Raw genomic sequence first — 19016 nt, 5'->3', positions numbered from 1 at the left:
GTGGAATCAAAATGCCTCGAGAGCATCACTACAGTGATGCAACCATGAACCACTTAGCATATTTTCTATATAACATTATGAAAGTGATGCTTTGGGGGAATGGGAAAAGTTACTTTTTAGGAGATCTGAGGGCTCGTATGCTAATTATATATATATATATATATATATATATATATATATAAAATTGCATAATTTTATCTGCATAAATTTATGCAGATAAATTTGAGTGTTTAACTCATAAGCTTATATATTTAAGAAATGTATAATAGCACCACAACACAAAGCTGGTAAATTTTAAACGGGCACTTTTCTAACTTCCTGTGCTAGCTACCTCTGCCGTAGTACTAGCTTGTACAAAAGCAGATATAAGTAAAGATTTAGTTTCCCTTCTCTATTTAGTTTCTGCTTTCATCCTCTGTAATAGTGCTGAAGTGGAAAATTGTCTTTGCATCTGTCCTTGTGAAACAAACTATTCTCTGGAGTTGAATTAAGTTTCTTTTGCTGCTATTACCACAAGAGGGCGCTGCATCTCATCTTATCATATTAATTAGAAAGGCAGTGCCGTGTGATCTGTAGATCAGATCTCATTTAAGATGCGTCAGTGTTTTTTTCATTTAAAATTCATGACTTTTCATTTTTTCTGCATCATCTATCCATATCCTGAGCCTCCCCTAAGGACTTGTGGACAAAAGATTATTGGATGTTCTCTTAATCTAAACAGCATAAGCAGACAGATTTATTTTCTCTATATAAATTTGTAGTTTTTCTGAGTGAAAGTTTCTTGTCTATTTATCAAACTAAAAGAATTCAAATATGTCTCAGCAGCTCTTGTTTTAACGAACAACCAAAGTTTAGTTTACGATGCCACAAGAATTATTTCCCACACTTCTGTGTTTTCTTTTTTTGACACATTTCACAGTTTCAGTTAATCAAAATTTAAAATCAGAGTTTTGTAGAGGCCTAGTCAAAGACTAAACTCGGCTGCAGTGGTGCCAACTTAAGCAGGCTGTTCGTCCTGGAAAACCCGAGGTTAAAAAAAAAAAACTGAAAAAGACTCTCATCCCCACAGCATGCCACCGCCTCCACCGCAGGAGGCTTTGACTTTGACCTTTGACTTTTCATTAAAAAGTCAAAGTTCAGATTTTTGTTGAGATCTTCTATTAACTTTTTCTTCACTAGCTTTATGGATCTCACCAAACTGAAAAGTGAAGTCATCTGATTTCACTTTTTTTTTTTTTTACTTCCCCTTTCCCCTGTGTTAAAGTTACAGCCACGCAGGGCGGAGCTCTCCTGCTGATGTTCATACTTAATAAATTATACAAATGTGTGTCATGTTCAAACCTGGCTGTGAGAATGTACTAAATCTTCTCTTGTGGACACGGGAGTACACACTCAACAGATGTGTTTTATCTTCTATTACAGTCACAGAGGGCTTCTGCTCCACAGTCAATTATTTATGCCTCTGAAATGTGCAGGGTGCGTCTCTCATGCTGAGATGCAGCAAAGCAGAGAATGTGCCGCTGCCCCTGAGGTAGATGCATTACGGTACTCCACAGCTAATGCAGTGGCGCTGAAGTTGGGGGTGGTGTGTGTGTGTGTGTGTGTGAGGGAGGGGGGGTGAAGAGGGCAGGAAGGGGAGTTGGGGGGAGACTTGATGGATACTGAGATGAAGAGGAGGAAGAGCACAATGGAAGCACAGACTGTTGCAAATCCCCCAGCCTAGTTTTCACTGCAGAGAAGGTATCCATTCATTTATTTGGTTCGCATTTTTATTTTTGTAAGATGCTGTTTGCGAAATTCTACTTCAGAGAAAACAACAGATTTTGTTTGTTGTTGCACAGTTTCATGTAAGTCATCAGTATACTGTTTTTTTTTTTTTTTTTTTTTTTTAATTTATTCATATTTTTGTAGCCAGCCAGCAGTGCGTTTTTATTATTATTTTTCATTATGATGAAAAAGAGCTGGGAGGTGCGGAGTGGAGACAGAGAAGTCCTTCTGGATTTGGACGCCAGGGGTGAAGCACACACCACAGACGGCTACGGCAGTCTGCAGAACGGGGACTTTTTCCCTTCACGATGTGTAAGCACTTTTTTTTTTCTTTTTACTTCTCTCATGTAATTGCATACTGTGCAGCACACCCGACATGTGGCCAGTACGTTGCTCTGTTTCTCTGCCTCATCTTTTCGCACTTCACTAACTTCACACGTTTAGCTGGGAATCTGGATCTGCAATCTCTGCTGCTGGAAATTCTGATGAGCACACAAGAAGTTGCTTGTGGGCTAAATGACTGTGCCGTATATATATATATATATATATATAGTGTGTGTGTGTGATCTTGCAGAAAGCACAGGGACTGCTTTCTGTCTCCATGTTTCCGGGCTCATTACTGCAGAGTGCAGGCTTTTATGGTGCAGTGTCTTGCACAAGAGTGTGTGGTTTAATCTCATCCAAAGGCAGGGAAGTGTTCGTGAGCAAAGCCTCAGATTTGTGATCTTTGAAAGCAAAAACAACAGTTTCCTGCTTTAGATGGACAATTACGCATGGTTTTCAAAACACTGTACAAATAAAACAAACCTGAGAATCATGGGGTGTTTTTGTATTCAGCCCATTTTACTCTCATACCTGTAAATCAGTAGTGTCCCTGATGCCATAACTGCCAAATTTAAACCACTGGCGATCCACATTATTCATTAAATTAAAAATGCAAAAAAAAAAGAAGTTTTTTTGTGATTTTCTTTTCTTTTTTTGTTGGTTTACCTACTTCTAACATTTTTTTTATGAAAAAATGTTTTTTCATAAATTTTTTATGAAAATTTTATGAATATAAAGTTCTGGGTCTTTATGTTTAAAGATCCAAAACATAAAAACAACAAAAAAAAATGCTTTGGACTATTGCCTTAATAAAAGAAAAAACGACAGTCAATTTCCAAATTTTGGTATGATCTTTAATCAACGCATCAGATCTCTATGAAAGAGGCCTAACATAAAAGTCATAAGAAGTACCGTTTGTAGAAAACACACCAAAAATGCTTCAGGCTAAAGAGACCAAATCTGAACTCTCCATCTGTCAAACATGGTGTTGACAGCAGTATGCTGTGGGATGAATGGAGATAAACACAGGATGTAGGACATGATTAAAAGTCCCTCAACGTCTCTCTGCCCGGTTTTCAAACCGTAGAGCCAGACAGAAATTAAGAGGAGCGGCAAAAGCAAATGAGGCTGATATCATCAGCAGAAATTGAGATACTGATGATATCGGGCTCATTTGCTTTCAGAAATTGAGCTGCTGGCATGTCAGGAGAATCATGAGACCATCATTAGGGCTGAAACAATTAATTAGATTAATAACGATGAATTATTATTGAAATAATCATCAACTAACTTAGGAATCCATTAATTGTTAACTGGGGTATACATACTCAATCAATAGGCCATTTGCTGAATGGTTTTTAGGCAATAAAATGTTTATTTAAAAATGTTTATTTAATACTTTAATGTATTTCTAATTTTTGCATAGCAAAGTCCCAAAGTGGTCAAATGAAAAATAAGCACAATATGCCAGTAGTTTTTTTTTTATTATCTGATTAAACGTCAGAATAATTGATAGATTAATTGATTACTTCAAAGTGGAGGTTTTTACTTTCCAGCTGGACAAAAACAATAAACTCAGCTCCAGCGCTGCAGTAGGATATTTAAGATAAAAATACATTTGTCTCAGAATAACCCAGTGAACTTGAGTCCAGACTCAAGTTCGGTTGAGAATCTGTGGCAAAACTTGACAATTTCAGTTTCTTACTGCGCAAAGCTGGCAGAGACGTATCCTGAAGACTCTCTGCTGTAACTGCAGCAAAAGGTGACTCTAGAGAGGAGGGAGCTCAATACAGAGGCAGAAAAAAAGCCAGGATTATGTTTTTTTTTATTTTTTTTATACATGTTGCAGTGGTAAGCTACTTTGTGTTGATATAACACATAAGACTCCAAGAAAATATGTTACAGTTTGAGGTTTTAAGTTGACAAAATGTGAATAAATGACTTAACACTGCAAGTTCCATGTTTTTCATACTGGCCAAACGATGTTTCCTTCTCAGTCTTCAGTCGCGGCTTCGAAGTGCCACGACCAGGGTGATGACCCGATTCATTTGCACTGCATTACAAGAGATAACCAAGCGGTCTCAAAAATGGGCAACTACTTCAGAGATGGGCGAACTAAAATCGGTACGCATCACCACCAGTGTTGCTTTGAATCATGTTTTTGGCAAAACAACACTGGTAATAACAGAGTTTAATGTTGGCTTTCAGATTTTGTGCTGGTGTGGGAGATCCGGTCACGGGGCAAGCAGCGAGGGAAGGGGAAACGCAACGGGAACTGTGAGGATGGGGAGTCTGCACAGCTGGCAGAGTGGAGGGACAAGTTTGTCCAGAACCTCCAGAGTGCTGGACTGCTCTTGGAAAAGGTGCTGCTGTTTATTTTGTTAGTCCAAGAGGATGGTCAGAATAAATTTCCCTTCACGTCACTCACCAGCTTTTCTCTCTCCGCTCTCTCCATTCAGGAGGAATCTGCAAGTGAAAAGAAAACCATACATTTTCTTAAAGTCAGCGCCCCCTGGGACGTGTTGGTTTACTACGCTGAGGAGCTTTGCCTCCGAGCTCCACTACAGGTCAGCATTTAACGGGGCCATTTAAATATCCGTGTCCCTTTTTTGGAAACTAAGTCATATTAATCCCTATTGCTGTGGAGCACACATTCATTTGCTACAGAGAGAAGGTACTAAGAAAGATAAAACTTGTCTTTTTAATAAATGCACTGCCTCCCAAAACTATTTATATCCCCTTAACCTTTCCCAAGGTTTCTGTAGGCTTCACTAACTCAAATTTAAGACTTTTTAAAGACCCATTTAAGAACACTATGAATGGAATTTAAGACCTATATCGCCACAAAAAAAAAAAAAGCAAATCGTTAAATCTCTCGTGATTTCCAGGCCCAGCAACACCTGGACCTAAACACATCTTCTGTGGTTCTAAAAAGACTCTGTGTGCCCAACATAATGATGGAATCGGTGCCAAACAGGCCGCTGGACTATTACACATGCGCCTTCCGCAAGTCAAAGATGAACAGGTGACTTCCACTAGACATCAGCGACCCCCGAGCACATCAGATTCAGACCCAGTGTCTGTATGTTTATGAATGAATTTCTTTTATGTGTAGATTCCTCGGCTCCGGAGACCAAGACAGCTACTTCACTAATACTCAGAGACACCAGGTTGTAAGTAACACTCCTGTTACCACATAGCGGTGTGTGTTTTGGGATGGTTGTGTTTCCCTCATCCCACAGATGTAGTTTGGTGTCTTAACGTAGGTTTATGAGATTCTAGCTCGGACGGTGTACGGCAAAAGAAAGAGGACGGAGGTTGGCGTGGACAGACTGGTAAATGAAGGGGCCTACACAGCAGCTTATCCCCTGCATGAGGTGAAGGATTGTTATCTGCTGGGTAATGTTTACTTTAGCTGTTTTTCCCTCTCTAATCACCCTCGTTTTCTGGCTTGCAACAGGGTCCTTTCAAGCTTCAGAGCCACGAGATCCATCCTGACGAGCTCAACCAGAGGCAGGTCCTGCACCACTACTGGGCTCGCTGGTGCAAATGGTTCAAGTACCAACCACTAGATCACATTAGGGAGTACTTTGGAGAGAAGATTGCCCTCTACTTTGCTTGGCTAGGTTTGAAATCATTCTTCTTTTTTTAAATACCTGAGTTACTCTGTATACTTGTTAGAGCTCCATTTTCAGAGTGAAGAATGTAACTTAAAGGTGCAGGAAGTAAATTTTACAAAAATGTGTTTATTTTTTTTTTTACATATTCCTTAAAATTGTCACCATGTTGGGACAATATAGTATGAAACAGATAATATGTGAAAAGATTGATCTCCTGCACCTCCTCCCTGAGCTACTATCGCCATCTAAGGAAACGCACTTCTCCTGACTAAAAACATCCAATCAGAGCCAGGAGGAGGGTCTTAGCGCTGTCAGTCCTGTACTTGTTGCTAAATGTGCTAATGGTGGAGAAACGGCTTAATGTTTCAAGAAAACCATTTGTCCGCCACAGTTGGCGGCCATGCTAACTAGCCTGAGCATTCACAACTGAGCATCATAGCAGCTAGCACAGCCTAGCAGTGCCACACAGACAGTAACTGACAGCGCTAAGACCGACCTCTTGTACAAAGTAAAAAAAAATTTATAAAAGATACATACTGCACCTTTAAAGTGAAGTATTTATTTAGACATCTTATTGCTAATTCCAAGGGATTCACATCCCCAAGAACCACAGGAGCATCCTGCCTGACATAAGCGTAATGCAAACCCAATAAATAAATAATTAAATCTATAAAAAATAAAAATGTGTCGATATAAATATACATAAATATCCCAAGAAGATTTAATTAAAGTTCAGGCACTTGATTTATGTGCCGTTTCATCTCCTTCTCATGATATTAATCAGAAGCACAAAGACAGTCGATGGTAAAAACTTTCTACTTTTGTCATTTAATTGTAATATTTGGTAATTGTATCAGATTTTACTGAAACACACACTCTACAGATGAAAACTTTATCCTCTTAAAGTATCTAAGCAAGCTCACTTCAAATGGCCTCAGCTGGGGCACCAATATTTAGGAATGTTAAAAGTACATTGCACCGTATTAGTGTTGCTAAATTATTTAGTGTCCTTCTGAGCTATCTTTATCACTCTTTACTTCTGCTTCTCTTTGTGATCTCTCTCTTCTGCTCAAAACTTAGACATTGTTGAGAGATGGGAACTTTTAAAAGCAAAATGAAATGTGTCAATTAACCAACTTTTTCCTTCAACTGATGAACTGAAGCAAAACTTCAAAACTCTTTTTAAAACCTTGAGGGGACGACACCGCTGAACTGCGAAATAAATAAATAGATCAAATAAAATGAATTTGAGCTTGTAGCCTACTGCAGCAGCTGTCTGGCAGATACTGTTGACAGAGAATTATGTGTTGAGCAAACAAACAGCAGGTGGAAATATGTTTCATAGGAATAGATGAACGACAGGACCAATGCAGCATCGGCAGAAAACATGCGGATGTGTTTCGGACAGTTAAACTGTTAGAAGCGTCTCTGGCAGCGCAGCATCAACCTGGGAGCAGCTACGCGGTTTCATTTCCTCTCCCTCCATCAACTCAGAGCTGCACTGTAATGGAGCTCTGCTGTCCCTGCAGGTTTCTACACAGCCTGGCTGCTGCCGGCGGCCATAGTGGGAACGCTGGTTTTTGTGTCGGGAGTCATGTCCATGGACACCAACACACCAGCGTGAGTCTTCAATGAAAAGTACCACAGGAAACACTACACATGCTTCACTGCAACGCAGAGCAGAGCGGCTTTATATGAAGCAACGTTTAGAGATGATTAGCAACGATTACCAATTCGGCTGAGTTAATGATGTGACCACAACTTCTGTCAAGAAAGATCTGTTCGCGCACAGGAGTTGATAGAGTTTCTACTTCTGAGGGTGGTGAGGTCAATATTTGGCACCAGCTGCAGTCGAGCACCTAATGTGCAGATATGAGATTAGCATTGATCCTCTGAGGAAAAAGCATGTTATAGCTTTCCTCCAAGGAATGCTGGGATTTCCAGGAAAATAAACCTTTCTAGAATCTTCAACACTTATCTGCGAATAAAGCGAGGCACATCGAAAGGGTAAATTTACCAAACCATAGCAGAGCTTTGCAAACTTACAGTAACAACCAATAAGCATTTTCTCATTTTCTCACTCGATGACAAACTATAGTGTGTTTTATTCCAATTTCAAGGCAGATTGATGTACATTTTTGAAGATTATTTGGGACTGTCAACAGGGAGGACATTTGTAGCAGTGGTGCGAAGTATCCGATGTGCCCCCTTTGTAAAACCTGCGATGCTTGGAACATGTCTGATATCTGCACCATGGCGAAGGTAAGCTATAGTTGCTCCTTTAATTGCTGTGAAGCTCAGTTTAGAGTCACAACATGAACAAGCTCAGAGCTTAAACCTGTCCCTTGCCGCTCCGTGCTACAGCTTGGCTACCTGTTCGACCACCCCGGTACCGTGTTCTTCAGCGTTTTCATGTCCTTCTGGGCCGTGACCTTTCTGGAGTTCTGGAAGCGCAAGATGGCTACTCTGGCCCATCACTGGGACTGCATGGACTTCCATGAGGAGGAGGTTATTTGATACATTAGCATGAGCATCTCTACGCTGGTTTATTCTCATGGTTCCTGCAAATGGAAAGACTGAAAGATGTTGTGGTGGAGTAACGTAAGAAAATGATAGTATTTAAAAACTTGTTCCATCTATTTCCTGATGTTAACACCTTCAGCAGTATCTTTTCCTGTAGCGAATACACACGAACAAAATGTTGCTGTATAGAAACCTGACCTGCTGTGTCCTCTCAGGAACGTCCCCGTCCTGAGTTTGCCGCCACGGCCCCCACTGTGGAGGAGAATCCAGTGACTGGAGTCAAAGAGCCGTACTTTCCAGAGAAGACGAGACTGTCTCGCATGTTCACTGGCTCCATGGTCATCGTCCTGATGGTGAGTCGTGTCTGATGGCTTCTTACTAGACAAAAATGTAGAGGTGTGCAACACTGAGAATTTTGGTATTGATCTTATTCCGAGTAAATTTAGGGATATTATCGCCGATACCAATACTTTTTAAAAACATCGTCATTGTCATTGAGCGTTTTGCCGATCTGACTTCCGTTAGTTAATCATAAGTGTTTTTGTTAACTAAATACACTAGAAAACAATGTGTAAGTATAGAAAGTTTCAGGACAGTGGAGTTGTTTCAGTGAAGACAGAGGCATAATGGATTGAGGTGATAGCCACATTGAACTAAAGATGATCTGATTATCTTTGTCATTGTTCCTACATTCTTCTAAAGAGAACTGGGACAATGGTAAAAAAAAATAAATAAAACTAAAAATAAAAAGCAAGCAGCTCCACCATCAATAAAATCCTCAGAGTTCGGCACGGTCAACTTTCTGGCTGTGAACCATCATGGTAGATGAAATCCACTTTCTGAACAGCTGTGTGTGGTGATAATCTTCCTGGTGACGGTGGTCATGTGTCGAGGAGTCATCAGCGTCATGATGTACCAGAGCGGGAGCCCTGTGCTGCGTACAGAGGTACGTCAGATCCACGCAGAACATGTCAGATTCATCTGTTTGATTTAAAATATGTTGCAAACACTAGCGCCAATGTCATTTCCTCCTCAGGCTGGAACCATAGCTAACATCTGCAGCAGCATTGTGAACCTGGGCTTCATTCTGGTAATGGGTCAGGTTTATACGGCCTTAGCGGAGCAGCTCACCAAATGGGGTAAGAGTCGACGCAGAATTAGAAAACACCTGAGCTGTGAAGGCTCGACATTGCATTTGTCTGCAAGGAAATGTAAGCTGAAAGTTTTCAAAAAAGAAAAGTTAACATTCTGTTTGTTTTTTTTTTGTTTGATTTTTTTTTTTCACTAAATGATGAAAACACCAAAGTCATTCTTTTAAAGGCCGGCTTTTGTTAGAGTGAAATCTGCTAGATGCCTTGTTCAGATGCAGTATTCAGCAATTCCCCTTAAACCTTTTTACATTTCTTCGACTTCATCACTGCATTCGTCTGTGCTCACATTGCAGAGATGCACAGAACCCAAACCCAGCATGACAACGCTTTCACCCTCAAAGTGTTCATCTTCCAGTTTGTCAACTTCTACTCGTCTCCCTTCTACGTGGCTTTCTTTAAGGGAAGGTAAGACAAGGGCCCAGTCACGTGAAATGCTTGATAAAATGTTCATTCCTCTAGAAATATAAGCGGTTCTCTTTTTGTCTCTGTGTGTTCAGGTTTGTGGGTTACCCTACAAACTATGGAACCTTGTTTGGGATGAGAAACGAAGATGTTGGTGCTTTTTTTAAATATGAATTCTTGGAGTGCGTCGCACTGTCTTCCTGTGTCGCTGCATTGAGCTGTTTCTGTGCACCTTGTGATTTCAGTGTGGCCCTGGCGGTTGCCTCATTGAGCTGGCTGAACAACTCTTCATCATAATGGTGGGGAAGCAGCTGATCAACAACATCCAGGAGTTCATCATACCGTATGTTAGATTAAGCTGAATTCATATCCGTGTGATTTCTAAAAAACATTATCTTGTTCGTTTACACTGACATTGCTTTTCTTTACATCCAGTCCAAATGATAAATGATTGCTTACATGTTAACCCATCTATTATTCCTTGTATGCAGCAAAGTAAAAGCCTGGCGGCAGAAAAGAACCTTGGCCAGCGTGTTGGGAGATGATGAGCAGGACGAGCCTCGACGCTGGGAGGAAGACTACAAGCTGGTGCCGTGTGGGGGCCTGTTTGAGGAATATCTGGAAATGGGTAATTAGATAAGAACTGGTTCTCTTTTGGATCAATTCCCCGATCAATAAAGATGTTATTAATACAAAGCCCTTCTCACTTATCGGCACAGCTGGTCAATATGAGAGGAAATGGGTTACAGGTATAGAACAATTTCCAGAGTTTTTAAATGTGAGTTTATAAGGAGAGTAGCTCATAATCTAAAGGACCTGAAGGTCATCTGGGGTACAAATAAGAACCTGCTTTTTCATGTAGTTTACATGTTGAATGAGGGTTAATACTGATTAAAAGATGAATATCATGAGTTCCCAGAGACAATAAAAGGCCCTGTGGCTTTATTCTGTGTTTAACAGTAACTGGCTCTTGTGATTAAGATTTGCCAGGAAAAGTATATTTTTAAAGATAAGTGAATGACAGACCATTCTGTCATTCATGTGCAAGAAATGCTTGTCTTACCTCACAGAATCGGAAACGGAGCCAAAGGGTTTATGTTCATGGCAAAATCCCATGGTAAAAAATAGTTTGGAATGTTTTTCTTAGGACTCACTGATAGTAGATAGTAATGTAGTTGATTAGGTTGTTTAAAAAAGAATCGATATATAACCCATGACTGTCTGTTTCTCTTGGCCGTAATCATTATGTGACACAGAGGCCTCTTTTTTCATACCAAGCCATTAAAAATAGGAAAGACAGGAAGTTATGTGTTGATCCTCATAATTTATTAAACTTCTGCAAGAAGACAGACAATCTCCTAAATTTCACCAGATCTACAGTTGGCAGGTCAACAAGCCTCTTTATTTTAAGGTCTTTGAACTCATCTTCACCAGCAGGGTCCATAATCCTGGAGGGCATTAGTTGTAATTTTATGTTTGGCTGCTCAGTGTAAATAAAACTGTCTCCCTGTCCTCCAGTCCTCCAGTTTGGGTTCATCACAATCTTCGTAGCAGCGTTCCCCCTGGCGCCGCTCTTCGCCCTCCTGAACAACTGGGTGGAGATCCGCCTTGACGCCCACAAGTTTGTGTGCGAGTACCGCCGACCGGTGGCCGAGCGGGCTCAAAACATTGGAGTTTGGTTCAACATCTTAGAAGCCTTGTCCCATCTGTCTGTCATTGCCAACGTCAGTAGATCTGTAGTTATGCTTTTACAAGCCGTCGCATGGTTATCACTAAAATTAATATGTGTTTGACGAAATGGTGATGCTTTTATTTTCTCAGGCCTTTCTGATCGCCTTCACGTCAGATTTTTTACCACGCCTGCTCTACCAGTACAAGTTCAGTAATGATCTCAATGGATATGTTAACTTCACCTTGGCCTACGCACCACTCAACTACACTGACTACCCTCGGTGCAGGTATGGTGGCAACACTGGATTTATACGTCAAAGCTTCTCAAAAACAGTGCAAATAAATTAATTCAGAAAGTTTTCTGCATTTTGGTGTGTTTTAGAGAAGTGTATAAGCAGTTCCAGCGTTATTTTTCTCATTTATTTATTTTAGCTGAGGTAAACACTGAGGTGAGTCTGAATGCCTTGCCGTGCCAGTGGCAATTACTCTTTACAAAAGCTGGAGGGAAGTAACATATACTTTCTGTGGCATTTTAACTTTGCGGTTTTCATTGGTAATTTTTATTCGATTTATTAACTCAAGATTTATTTATTAAAACCTGAATGAAGACGCTCACTCAAGAATGTAATTTTTCTTTCATAACCACCGTAGTAACATTTATTCAAAGTATTTGGTTTTAGCACTTAACTTGATTTGATTTTTGGAGATTATCCGAAGAACCCCGTGTTGGTATTTTATGACACAGATTACGGGCCCGTCGACTTAATCTGATTGATTTGAATGTGAATAAATCATTAAACAACTAATAATTTTTTGTTGTTGTTGAGAACAAATATTGTTGAGGTCATTTGAATGTAAATGTTTAACTGAATCAGGATTATGTGTTTAATTATATGTCTGTTTGTTGCAAAAGTTGCTTTTTTTTCTTTTGCTTTTTTGAAATCCTAGATTTGACCAGTAGAGGGCAGTGTAGGTCGCGTTCCAAATTGAATCTGTCATGACTTCTTGTTCTGCTGCTGTTCATGCTCTGCGTTGTCTGTGCTTTATTTATTTCCAGATATAAAGCATTCAGAGACAATGATGGAATGTATACGCTCTTCTACTGGGAACTCCTCGCTGTGCGACTTGGTTTTATCATTGCATTTGAGGTTTGAATGAAGACACTTGAAATCCACTAATGTTTAGCTTAAAACTCTGGGTTTCTTCAGTTGCATCATGTTGTTCCTGTATGTTTGTATTCTAGTTAAAACAGATAATTTCCAGTAGTCAGTTCAGAGGTTAGAAATGATTTAATTCTTCCTCAGTGGAAAGGGAACCATCTTGTTGTCTTCTTTCTTTTTTCCTTCAACACAGCATGTGGTATTTTTTGTTCTGCGAGCCATTGACTGGATCGTACCCGACGTCCCAGAGTCCTTGGAGCTGAAGATCAAGCGAGAGCGCTACCTGGCCAAGCAAGCGCTGGCTGAAAACCAGGAGGCGCTGTTGGTAAGTTGAGGTCAACAGGAAACCCAACACTGTTCAGCCAGCTCCAACTCAGGTCACTGAGACAGGGGAGGCACACAAAGTTTTATATATTAATAATAACACATTCATATATTACCTAATAAACAATAAAGACTAAAATCCATCAGCTGAATGTTTTATGGACAAATGTTAAACCTGTGTTTTTGAGAACATGTCAAGAAATTTGCTGCTGTGTTTATGTTCTAACATATGAGGAGCTGCAGTAGTTGTAAGTCACAAAACACTAGGATTTGCTAATTGTTGTTGTGCTAACTACTGTTAGCATTACAAGCCAAAGCCATATAATTCTCTTCAATCTTTCAATTTAAACACAACATAAGTATCTTGCAAATAGACATTTTCTATAACTGAGTATGCCACTGGCCCAAGGAGGCTCCAGCTGCCAGAGGTCCCAGTAAACAGGTCCGTTACGTTGTAAGTGCATGTCAGTCAAACTGGATGCTAAACTCCTGGATGCTCGGAGAGTTGGGATTCTGTCTACAAAGGCTGCTCTTGTTTTATTTCCAAATGGGAATTTGGAAAATCCCACTTCTGAGCACAAAGAGTTAGTTCATCACATCAGTTGTGTGATCAACCAATAAAGCCTTGTGTTTATTTTAGCACTTATTAGCTACACCTTCAACAGAGTAATGAACAGAATCCAGAAAAACGTACTGTATTTTCAGTTCAATTTCAACTTGGTTTATTTCACAAGACACAGTAATGCTATCTGAGACACAATATATATCAGTAATACAGACCCCAATTAAGCACAAGTTATGTCTGGTGATTTCTTGCAGAGCAGTTCAAACACAAAGCCAGATTCAGATATACTGTCTAGTTTAACTAATTCTCATACAACAGCCACACATTGAATATGTAGTTGCTAAAGCATTATCAAGGGAAAGCCATCTGAATCATTGACTTTGCAGCAATCTTTCATTCCCTGCAAGGATGCAGCAACTGTAGGGAAGAAGAACTTCTCCATTATTTATATCTAATTCTGAATTTGAATCAGAGTCTGCGCCGTCTCTTTATAGAACCTGTTAAATACCAAGTCACTTATATCATAAAAGTAAAGAGTTGACAGTGTGTGTACTTTGACTTCAGAGTAACTGCAGATTACACAGTAGCATTCAGGTGTAGCTTTATGAAGCTATAAAGCAAAAGAGTAAAATCAATATGCATTTAGCTTGGGTACACACACAAACACAAACACAGGTAAGTGTAAGATATTTACAGGAACCTGGTTTCAGTGATTGCATGGACAGAATGTTTAGTAAGCCATAACATAAACTATCTATATGAATAAAAACCAGCTTTGTAATTTATCCCAAGCAGAGTATACATACGCTCAAACACACACACCCACAACCACACCTGATTAGGAAACAAAACCGTGTGTTTTTTGTCATCATCAACAAACTGTAGCATAATTCTTTCTGACTGGATACTTCACCTCTCTTATCAGAAGTAGAAGAGTAAATTCAAATTGGTTGGCGTCCTCGAATGAACTTGAGTTTTAACAAGGTTGACGTCAGGGCTTTGGTAATTCATTCCCGAATGTTAAAGTCGGCTGGCTTCATTCGTTCTAAAACCAGTTTTATTGGTGTTTGGACTCACTTTCCTAGTGGAAAACCTGTTTATGTTCAAGTTTCAATTATCTAGCAGTTTTTTTTTTTTTGCAGGAAAACTGGAGACATTTTGAAACAGACTCTCTGTATTACTTGTTTAATTTACCAGTACCTGTGGCATCAAAACCGTCCAACAGCATGATGTTACCATCACCATGCTTAAACAGTCTGTACAGTTGGGGTTAGTCTTGGGTTTGAAAAGCATCACCATGACTGCATACAACATATTTACCATCCAGTGATGAAACTTGAAGGTTTTCGGCTTGTCTCTGTGAAGCTGTGAAGGTAAGTCCAGCTTGAAAATGTTGGTTTTGCAACATAAGCTTCTGACTTGATCTCAATCTTCTTGATTCATGAGAATATAAAACTGGTTTTGATATAGAGACAGACAGTAGCACAGAGTTGTACAAGTTTGCAGTTCTTGCCTTGCTTGATGCTATTTGCCATCATCCTCACTATTTTCCTTTCTTCGCAGATTTCTTCAGACCTTGCCAAAGTGCTGACGCACTAAGAAAGTGCTTGCTTACCTGTTATTTCAAACTGATGAACGTCTACAGTTATTGGTGCCTGAAATAGCAATGTAGTAGTCCTCGTGCTAATACTAGCATTTTAGCTACTTTTTATATCTTACTACCTTACTGAATGAAGTAAGTCAGTGTTAGTGAACATGCCAGTGATAGCCCACATGCCATTGACAGAATTTTAGATAATCTCAGTATTTGAGCTAATTTTAGCAGATGTGCTGCTGTTTACACAGTAGACAAAGTAAATCAATGTTAGTCGGTATGCTAGTGATAGCCCACATGCTACAGATAGCCTTTTAGTTAACCATTGCATTGTGGCTAATTCTATAAATGTAACAAAGAATGACATAAACAATCTGTTTTGCAAATCATTTTATGCTTTAATGGTCACACTTCAGGCCTGCTAGACCTGACTTTTCATCACAGCCTAACATTTGGGTCAGAAAACCACACACACTTTGGCAGGCCCCTTTTAAATTTTTCAGAAATTTTCTAGTTTAGGAAATGTCCCCTAAACACTCCTTGAACTTCCCTCCCTGGTTTTTAGTAATGATTGAATTTTGTCAAGCAAATACTTTTTTATGCTGCCATGAGCTGCAGTGACACATTGACATCTCTGAGCTTTCATCACCTCTTATTAGAAGATATTTGTGAACAAATTTATATATTTTAGCCTTTATGTATAATTCGGATCCTTTAAGACTTTCAGTAAAGTCCAAGTACATTTAAATACTGGTGGGTGGGTGGATTTATTTATTTATTTATTTATTTATTTATTAAAGGTGCCAACAGCTGAAAATTACAGCATAATAGCAGAATCAGCCTGTGCCAGCACTGTTCAGCCTCCATACAGCAGCCAATGTGACAAAACTAACTCTCTCATCTCTCTTCCTTCTTCTTATGTCTAAATCTAATTGCACCGCCCCACTTGAAGCAAGCGACACGTCCTTTGGATTGATGAATCGGGACTGGAATGGAATGCTGGGAGGAAACATTCGAGGAAGACGCTCCTTTGAATTTAGGAAGATAATTTTTTTCATCATTTGAAAGTCAAAAAGCCAGCTCCAGATGAGATTGTTGATGCTGCTGCATGCAGACTGAGGCAGAGGAAACTAAGGTCACTGGTTGGCTCTTTCACCAGGAGGATTCTAACTTCAGTTGTTGGATGTTTGAGCTATAATTTAAGCTGGGCTTTCCTTTTCGGAGCAAGGCGTAATTCATCAAGCATGAGGAATAATGACGCCGCTTCTCTGCAGATTAACTTGATTTATGACTACCAGCAGCTACAGCATGCATTGTTGATCCAGATGTGTACAGAAACGTATTCACAGCCCCTTTATCTTTTTATTTTAGTTTTTTACATTTTGTCACATTGCAACCACAAACGTTGCTGTGTTTTACTGGGATTTTATCTGTCAGAAAAAACACTTGTAAAGTGGAAGTTATATTCAAAGTTATGTAGTTTATCATATTTTTGGTCTTAAAAATAAAAATCTGAAGAGTGTGGCCTGCATTTCTTGTCACCCCTTTTACTCCAACTCCCCTGAAGATGCAGTTTATGAGAAGAAAATAAATCTTTTCGACCTAAAGGCAGAACACTGTCCACCCTGAACACACCACACAACTCCACCTCTTTCTAAAGTCTGGACATCCGTTGACATTTTTGTTAGCCGAGATTAGTTGGCTAATCTTTATTTAGCCCAGAAAAGCCACATATCTGGTCCAGATTTAGCGCAACCAAAGGCTTCATTAGCTCAGCTATGTTTTTAGTCTTAACCACAGTTCAACGTTGTTTTGGTGAAACTGTCTTCATAGCAAAATTCATTTTTTGTTTTAGGGATATCAGTGGCAACATGTCTTGAAATGTTTTGAAAAGTCCCAGTCAAAAGTCAGGATAATCTAATCTGATCCAATGCTACTCTGATGCAATCTAATTTAATCTAATCAGTGGTAAAACAATTATGTTTATAGACGTTCTGCGGAAGGTTTGAGCTACAGAATGAGCAAAAACGTCTTTAGATGAAATGTGGTAGAGACATAGCCTCAACAACAGGTATCAGAGTACAGGGGTCTCAATATCTTTGTTGATGAAGCTTTTGGTGATTGTCTATCACATAAAATACCAGTAAAATACTTTGAAGTTTGTGGTCTAATGTGACAAAATGTTCATTATGAAAACATTCTTGTGGAACTCCATGTTACCTTTAATTAAAAGTGGTAGTTTGTGTCAAACAAAAGTATTTTTCACTTGGAGGAGAATTTATTTATTTTTCTGAAGGATCTGTTGGGTGAAAACCTGACTCAACCTCAGTCTGAGATGTCAGCTCTCTGTTAATCATTTGTATGCTTTAACCTCAGACAGTGATAACCCCAATTTTTCTCGCACTTGAATTTGCCTCTGCAGAGACATGAAAGACAATAAACATCCGACTTCATGGACTCGGTCGGGTTTCCCACTGCTTGAAAACCAACCGCAATCTATAAATCGGAGCTTTTGCTCTGACCTCAGCCTTGAGGTCAAAGTTTGCCTTCTGTTTTATTGCTGGCTGATACTGTAAGGCTGCACAGAGCACAAGCTTTTCTTTACTCTCCTCGTTAACTTTCAGAGGGTTGTAAAATTTGTTTTGCTTTCCTTCATAAGCATGTCGGGGGGGGGGGTTCTACTTGAATGAACTGCACAGTATTTGTATGAAATATTTTGGAGTATTAATGTACCGTAATGTTGAACAAGGAAGTTTTTCATTTCAGAGTTGCTTTTTTTTTTTTTTTTCTTTTTGCATTTTAGACCAGAATAAAGCTAGTTTATTGAACGCAGCACACTGCTGCACGGTAATCGTCTTTGCTGAGCCATGAAATCCTGCAGGGACAAACTTTCATTAATCATCCCCGAACCAGTCTCCTTCTTTTGTTTCTCCTTTTTCTCTGTCTTGCATCTTTCTGTGCTCTGCAGAGACGTATGAAGAAGACCCTGATTTATGAGCAGACAGCAACAGACAGGCGTTCGTTAATGATTTCTCTCTTCCTCTCACACTATCCACCAATGGCTCCGACCCTTGGGCAATTTCTGACTTTTGTTTGATCTCTTCTCCGCCTCACATTTTTCTTCACTCGTCTCTCCTCTTCCCTCTTAGAATTCTTTCTTCTTCTGCTTATTTAATTCCTACCATCATCTCTCTTTAATGCCCCCTCCCTCCTCTCTGCCTGTCCCCCCTCTTTGCCACGTACATCTTTTGAATTGTTGTGATTGCTGCGCGTTCCTCTGCCATGGCCTGCAGGAAGAGTGAGTTAGTACATGTCAGTGAGCACAGGTATGCGCTGTGGACACTGGCTGGATTGCTACACCGCCTACGAGGGCGAGGAAGCCAACGCTCGCATGCAGGAGCTGCAGAAAGAGAGCTGCAAATCAATTGCCTGGGGGGTAAAGATGCAGCAAAGCAAACAAAGTATAAACCACCAGCCAAAACTCTGCTCTGTTGCATTTTTGCTAATTTGAAACACACTGTAGAAGCTAAGAAATGACTGGCATCGACGCCGTGTCTGTTGCTGGTATGTTGTTGTGCAGACTTTTTTTTCCTTCCTTCTTTTTTTTTGTGCTCCAGCAAATACACAAAACAACCAGAGCATCCAGCGCTGCAGAGTAAACTGCTGTCCTGAGTTAACCTGCCACCCTCTTCACGTTATCTTTAATAAGTGAACACAGCTGACGCAGCAGCGAGCCGAAATAGACGAGAGCTGAAGACAGCTCCTTCCTATCGCAGCATGACGTTTGGATTGGGAGCAGGGGTTTTTTGGGGGGGAGGGTGATGGGGGACTTGCTTCCAGTGCATAAAAGCGCAAAGACATGCAAATTATTTTTCTGCAAAGTTTTTACGTGTTGAATCTGTTTGTGTAGATGTG

General features: G+C 39.9%; 1 protein-coding gene across 1 annotated transcript; it reads left to right on the top strand.

The window, feature by feature from the left end:
- The first annotated feature begins 550 nt into the window (after positions 1–550).
- ano11 (anoctamin 11) lies at positions 551–16632 on the top strand. The gene is made up of 22 exons (XM_088006994.1): positions 551–2079; positions 4089–4215; positions 4300–4658; positions 4980–5116; positions 5207–5264; positions 5358–5468; positions 5552–5717; positions 7241–7331; positions 7877–7973; positions 8076–8219; positions 8450–8587; positions 9082–9180; positions 9271–9373; positions 9679–9790; positions 9883–9937; positions 10033–10144; positions 10290–10415; positions 11306–11511; positions 11609–11745; positions 12516–12606; positions 12812–12943; positions 16054–16632. Exons 1-22 carry the CDS (start codon positions 1948–1950, stop codon positions 16075–16077), a joined length of 2757 nt encoding a protein of 918 aa, XP_087863120.1. The 5' UTR covers positions 551–1947; the 3' UTR covers positions 16078–16632.
- The last annotated feature ends 2384 nt before the right edge of the window (positions 16633–19016 follow it).

Source organism: Poecilia mexicana, unplaced genomic scaffold (assembly GCF_051168715.1).
Source record: "Poecilia mexicana isolate PSO_F unplaced genomic scaffold, ASM5116871v1 scaffold_7, whole genome shotgun sequence".
In the NCBI taxonomy this organism is placed as follows: domain Eukaryota; kingdom Metazoa; phylum Chordata; class Actinopteri; order Cyprinodontiformes; family Poeciliidae; genus Poecilia; species Poecilia mexicana.
Note: the sequence above shows the minus strand (reverse complement) of the source record. Positions and strands in the feature narration are given on the sequence as shown.

What these genes read in the sequence shown, in the direction of transcription:
- ano11 (XM_088006994.1), top strand. Translation starts at nt 1,948, where the DNA reads ATGATGAAAAAGAGCTGGGAGGTGCGGAGTGGAGACAGAGAAGTCCTT. An exon ending in CAGCTTATCCCCTGCATGAG is followed by an intron (nt 5,469 to 5,551) that starts GTGAAGGATTGT and finishes GGCTTGCAACAG; the next exon opens with GGTCCTTTCAAGCTTCAGAG. An exon ending in ATATCTGCACCATGGCGAAG is followed by an intron (nt 7,974 to 8,075) that starts GTAAGCTATAGT and finishes TCCGTGCTACAG; the next exon opens with CTTGGCTACCTGTTCGACCA.